General features: G+C 49.2%; 1 protein-coding gene across 2 annotated transcripts in view; it reads right to left on the bottom strand.

The window, feature by feature from the left end:
• Positions 1 to 6,299, bottom strand: part of AK8 (adenylate kinase 8) — a 119,235-nt gene that overhangs the window by 44,317 nt on the left and 68,619 nt on the right. For both annotated transcript variants that reach the window (XM_025888431.2, XM_073905564.1), the window contains one exon: positions 2,511 to 2,652. In XM_025888431.2, coding sequence (XP_025744216.1) covers positions 2,511 to 2,652 — 142 coding nt within the window. The remainder of the gene's footprint in view (positions 1 to 2,510; positions 2,653 to 6,299) is intronic.

Genomic DNA, 6,299 nt, shown 5'->3' with positions numbered 1-6,299 from the left:
AAAGAAAGAAAGAAAGAAGGAAAGAAAGAAAGAAGGAAAGAAGGAAAGAAGGAAAGAAAGAAAGAAAGAAGGAAAGAAGGAAAGAAAGAAGGAAAGAAGGAAGGAAGGAAGGAAGGAAGGAAGGAAGGAAGGAAGGAAGGAAGGAAGGAAAGAAAGAAAGAAAGAAAGAAAGAAAGAAAGAAAGAAAGAAAGAAAGAAAGAAAGAAAGAAAGAAAGAGAAAGAAATAAAAAAAAAAGAAATCCATCAACAAAATAATTGAAGAGAATTTCCCAGCACTGAAGGACACGGGTTCCCAGATTAACCTCAGGTACAATGGAGTAAATTAGACCCATACCAAAGAAATGAGTGAATTTTTATAATGAAATTTTAGAACCCTGTGAACAAAAGGAAGATCCTACCAACTTCCAGAGAGAGGTAAAAAGGTCACAGACAAAAGATCAGGAATCAGTCTGGCATTGGGCTTCTTAATGGAAATTCAAAATTGCAGAGGGAGAGTGATTTTGGTTAATTCCTTGCCCGGGGTGCCTGGGTGGCTCAGTCAGTTAAGTGTCTGCCTTTGGGTCGGGTCATGATCCCGGAGTCCTGGGATCGAGCCCCATGTTGGGCTCCCTGCGTGGCAGGAAGCCTGCTTCTCCCTCTGCAACTCACCCCACTCGTGCTCGCTCTTTCTCTCTCTCAAATAAATAAATAATCTTTTTTTTTTAAAGTTTAATTCCTCACCCAATCAAACCACCCAGCAATTGTGATGGTAGGTTCAGATGTGCCAAGTCTCAAAAAATTTACCTCCCAGGCAACCTTTCTCGGGAAGCTACTGATGGATGTGCTTGACCAAAAACGAGGTAGTAAACCAAGAAAAAGAAAACTGGGGAATGTGGAGACAATCTCCCTTCATGGGAGAGAGGCGAAGGGAGTCTTTGGCGGTTATTAACTTCAGGAAAGACAATAAGAAAGAAAAGGCAAAAGAACCCAGAAGGAGATCCTTCCAGCACAGCTGGCCCCCTGAGGGCCAGTCATCCGGAAGAACCACATGGCTGTGTGCTTGCACCTCGGTGGCCAGGACCCCCGCCGTGCCCGTATGGCTGTGACAGAGACTGGGGTACCGAATCCGCCTCGTGTGTACTGGCATGAAGTGCTGTTAGGAGGAGGGGAGGCACAGTGAATGCAGCTAAGTAACAGTTCCGTCACGGTCACCCCCATCAAGACGACTTTTCACAATGAACACATGGCTGACGGAAGCCTTTGGGAACTGCGTAATCTGGCCCCAAATCATATAAAGCAAAAAGTGCAGGAAGTAAGAGAACAAGAAGAATTAATAAAGATGCAGTATAGGGGTGCCTGGGTGGTGCAGTCGGTTAAGCGTCCGACTCTTGATGATTTCCACTCAGGTCGCGATCTCAGGGTCGTGAGATCGAGCTCTGCGTCGAGCTCTGTGCTCAGTGTGGAGTCTGCTCCAGATTCTCTCCCTCCTCCCCTCCCCTATAAATAAAGCATGTGCTCTTGCTCTCTAAAAAATAAAATAAAATAGACCCATCTTTTCGAATACCTATTGAAAAATCATCCAAAGAATAAAGTTCGATAATTTTTTTTTTTAAATTAGAGGCTGTACTTCAACAAGTTCTCCATACTCTGCACTAAAATAAAAACCTAATAATGAGAGTTGAAATAGACAATGAAACGCCAACTCCCTGGAAACTTAAAAACTCTCCTAAAGCAAATCACAGTTTCTGCAACAATTGACCCCAAACAGCCAGGAGCTACCCAATAACCAGGAGGGTCAGGTTAGGACCAACCAGAGAAAAGCCAACTATGTTCCCCGGGCTGAGCACACAGGGTGCCCCAGGCTGCAGCCCTGGCAGGACATGCCCGCAGCTGCCCCCTCCAGCCTCTACCGAGCCCAAGTGATGCAGCGACCCCCTCCCCAGAGCAAGCCCTGGCTGAGGAGCCCCTGCTTGCTTTCCTTTGGATCCCGTTGTTTACCTGCACAACATACACAGTGTTGGTGGGCTCGCAAGTTCAAGTTCACAGATGAAGAGCAGAATATTCAACAGCCTTGGACACTTGTTTTGGAACTTAGGGAAACAGTGTTCAGCTCATACCGCATACCCACACGAAAAGGACTATCAGATGCACCAAAGGTTCCGATGTACAAAATCAAAGTATGGAAATAATAGAAGGAAGTACCCGTTGATTGCTTGGCACAACGATCCCCTGAGGAAGGCAAGGCTGGCTGGACTATGGCTCATAGGGGAGGAGGCTCAGGGCCAGCAAGGTGAGAGCCAGGATCTGAACCCAAGCTCGACTCCTGGTTCAAAGGGCAAATGCCGCCGGCGGGTGAGAATGGGGGTGTCTACGAGACCTTCCACTTCAGGAGCGCCTGGCTTCTTGTAAACCGCACGCTGTCAGATGGACCTTGTCAGCCGAGCCCCTGGGAAGAGGGTGCCCAGCGGCAGGGACCTTCCCGGAGGCAGTGTGGGTGGGGCTGTGGCCCCACTGGAGGGGGACAGCTTACCTGTTGGGCTGGAAGCCCAGGCTGTTCAGCATGTGTGCCTGGTCCAGGTCTTTTGGGAAGCCGTGCAGCACCCACCCTTTCTGAATGCTGTCCTGCTGGCTCAGGCGCTGGCTCAGCACCTTCATGATGATGCTGTCAGGGACTGCAGAGAAAGGAGGGCAAATGGTCACTCTGTCATCCTGGGCACCGCTCCTGACCCAACAGGGGTCTGAGGAGCCGCGGGGGTCTGCGGCCCATGGGTTTCCTAACGCCCTTGACTCTGGATGGAACTGGTGAAGAGTAGGGTTTAGGTGGATGAGGCTGCGGGTGCACAGGTCCCTCTAAGGTCCCAGCAATTGGAGGAACGTGGCTGCCTGAGAAGGGAAAAGCATTGGGTGACCTTGACCTTGATCTTGATCTTGACCCTTCCCCGACCTTGACAAGATCCCATGCCCATCAGCCGCCAGGGTAGTTCCCAGCCCTCCAGCAATATGGGAACAGTCCCCGTCCCCCCAGGATCCAGTTTTTGCAGCACACCAGGCCCCGAGGGGAAGGTTTAGCTTTCTTCAAATGGGACCGTGTTGGTGCCCCGGGTGCTCTCCGCTAATTTGCAACACACAAGCAACACTTGCTTCCCTCCTTCCTCTAGTTCTCCCCTCCATGGTGTCTAGAATCAAATCTCAAGAATTACAGCTCTAGTTATAACCAGAGACTATGATACAGTCTCATGGAAGATGAAATATCGAGAAGCCCCTTATTTACATTACCACAATTGACATTTTCCTGAAATTTATACCTCTCTTCTCAGACTCATTAGATGTCCTATGTTGCTGATGTACTGCGTTTTAGCAATTTGCACTGCATTTCCTGCACTTTGCAGTCATTTTTCAAGAAATACTTGGTAAATATTACCAGTGTTTGCTATAGATGTGGCCCCAACAAGCTGGATTCCTAGAGTTGCAATGAGGGTGTTTGGCGGCTTCTCTGGAGAGGCCCCGTCCCCCTCCTACCAGCCACCCACAGGCTGGGCAAGTGGCTCTGGCACACATGTCTGAAACCTTCCCAAAGGCCCCCAGGCCACAGTCACATGAACACAGGGGTAAGAGCTGCAGAAACAGCTGCTTTCCTCCATGGCCATGATGTGCTGGTTACCCCCTTTTCACCAAAGGACCATCAACTTTATTCTGAGCGAGTCCCATTTCCCTGAATTTGTTCTTTCTCACATTTTTCAGCCTTTCTTCACCAGTCTCCAGGAAAGAGTAGAAAAGGGCTTTTGCTCTAATGAGAACATCTGGCTCCCTAAAATGAGCGAGCAGTGGATGCAGCTGATCCTGTTTCTTCCCCTCTTAGACACGCTGTGACTCCCCAGTGCTGGGAGTATATGAGCAGTCACCCTCCCCATGGCCAGCAGCCCCTGCAGTCTCTGACTCCTGCCTCCCTCCCAGTCCTGGTTCCGCCCCAACCCCCTTTGACACTCTGAACTTCAGTCTCTTCTGCAAACTGGGAAGGTGGGTGGGCATGCTCTGGGCAGGGGGCAAGGAGAGGGGCCTACAGAAGGATTTGTGATATGGCTGCTTTCATAAGCAGTCCTTAGAATAAAACCCAGAAAACTCACCACTTAGTTTCCCTGGATTCCTTTCTCAGGGCAAGTGTGAGCTGAGAACCTGGTGGTTCAGTGGACTCTGCTTAGCAGCAGCAGGACCTCCCTGAACCTTGGTGTCCTCCTCTGTAACACCTGCCTCACTGGCTATTGTGAGGCCGGTAGATGAACTCATTCAAGATGCCAGATCCATTAGAAGTCTTCCTCTGGGGCGGGGAGGGTATGCTTTTAGTCCCTTCCCAAAGTTTATCCAGATTCCCATCACATGGCTAGGATGAAGCCTTTGGCAAGAATATGTGACCCTGAAATTTCAAACTTTTCGGATTAAATTTAAAAAATCCAACACCTGAGCTTAAATCTGACTTTAGGAGAGTGCTGTAGGTTTTAAATGGGCTTGCCTGTGGAGAAGGAGATCCCCTAGGTAATGAGCTTGCCGAGCAGTGATACCCTGGGTGATTAAGGCCTCAGTTGAACGGGGGTGAGGGCTGGACTGGGCCAATATTTGTTTCTCCAACAGTCAGGTCCTATTGGAAAGCAAGCTGTGCTCCAGGGAGACCTGAGCTGCTGACCTGCAGCCTGCTCGGGGCAACAGGGGGCTGCTTGTAAGGCTCGTAGCCCTGGAGATTCACAGAGGGAAGGCCCTGGAAGGTCATCCCTTTGACCTCTCTCATTTCAAAGTTGAGAAACCAAGGCCTAAAAAGGTCGCGGCTTAAGAGACCTCCACTGGAGAGAAACGTGACTCGAGGGAAGAATGGAAGACCAGATGGAAACACAAGGAGACTTTTTGTGGGGGCTGGAGGTGGGGGGGGGTAGTTTGCAAAGATTTCTAGAGGGAATTTCCCAATTTGCATTAAAAGTTAAAATGTATGGGCACCTGGGTGGCTCTGTCGGTTGAGTGTCTTGACTCTTGATTTCAGCTCAGGTCATGATCTCAGGGTCGTGAGATCGAGCCCCATGTTGGGCGCAGAGTCTGCTTGAGAGTCTCTCTCTCTCCCTCTGCCTCTCCCCCCAACTCACATTCTCTCTCTAAATAAATGAATAAATAAAATCTTGAAAAAAATTTTTAAAGGAATTTAAAATGTACATGCCTTTTGACCCAGCAGTCGCATTTATAAGAACTCACACCTAAGATCTAATAGCACAAACAGGAAGAGGCGTGAGCACGAAGATGTCCATCTCAGTGTCACTTTCAGTGGTGATGATCAGAAACAATGTACGATGTCCGTCAGCAGGAGACAGGTTAAATAAAGGATGGTACGTCTGTGCAATGGGATATGCTGCGCCCTTCAACAAACCATTTCTACACATACTAACTTGGAAAGAGGCTTCTGACAGAAGATCAGGGGAAAGGGCAAGTCAACATACTGTGTGTATGATATGGTCTAATTTAAATATATACAGACACACACGTACACACACCCACACATATACACACTCCACACACACGAGAGAGTGGAGAGGCCCCTCTTACACGCTATGACTCAGACCCGATCTCTCACAGAGCTCAGAGCCCTGGAGTCCAGAGAGGCAGGGACCCAAGCCAGTCTTGGGTCAATGAGCTTGCTGACTGGTGATACTCTGGGTGGTTGAGGCCTCAGTTGTGTGAGGGTGAGGGCTGGACTGGGCCAATATTTGTTTCGGCCCAGCTGGAAAGGCAGAGGACTCAGGAGACGCAGGAGGTGCTGAGAGCTCCAAGGAGGGGAAGACACACATTTCCAGGAAGAAGCGGGAATGCACACTGATTCCGACTGAGCCCTTCTTTTCAGGAGTCAGGGAAACCCAGACCCTCAAGTCAGCACTTCTCAGAAGGGCTCACCATAATTTCAAACCGCTAATTATTGGTGCCTATTTTTTTGCTGCCTGTGTCCCCACCTTCACCCCACCCCCTGAGAGCAGAGACCCCAGTAAAGTCAGGCACTGTGGAGAAAGGGGAGCCGTCTTACACTGCTGGTGGGAATGCAAGCCGGTGCAGCCACTCTGGAAAACAGTGTGGAGGTTCCTCAAAAGGTTAAAAATAGAGCAACCCTACAATCCAGCAATTGCTCTACTGGGTATTTACCCCAAAGATACAAATGTGGTGATCTGAAGGGTACCTGCACCCCGATGCTTATAGCAGCAATGTCCACAATAGCCAAACTATGGAAAGAGCCAAGATGTCCATCAACAGATGAATGGATAAAGAAGAGGTGGTATATATACACAATGGAATA

Source organism: Callorhinus ursinus, unplaced genomic scaffold, assembly GCF_003265705.2.
Source record: "Callorhinus ursinus isolate GAN/ISIS: 27379988/994484 unplaced genomic scaffold, GSC_fseal_2.0 scaffold24, whole genome shotgun sequence".
Classification (NCBI taxonomy): Eukaryota; Metazoa; Chordata; class Mammalia; order Carnivora; family Otariidae; genus Callorhinus; species Callorhinus ursinus.
The sequence above is the reverse complement of the archived record's forward strand: the minus strand, read 5'-3'. Positions and strand labels throughout refer to the sequence as shown.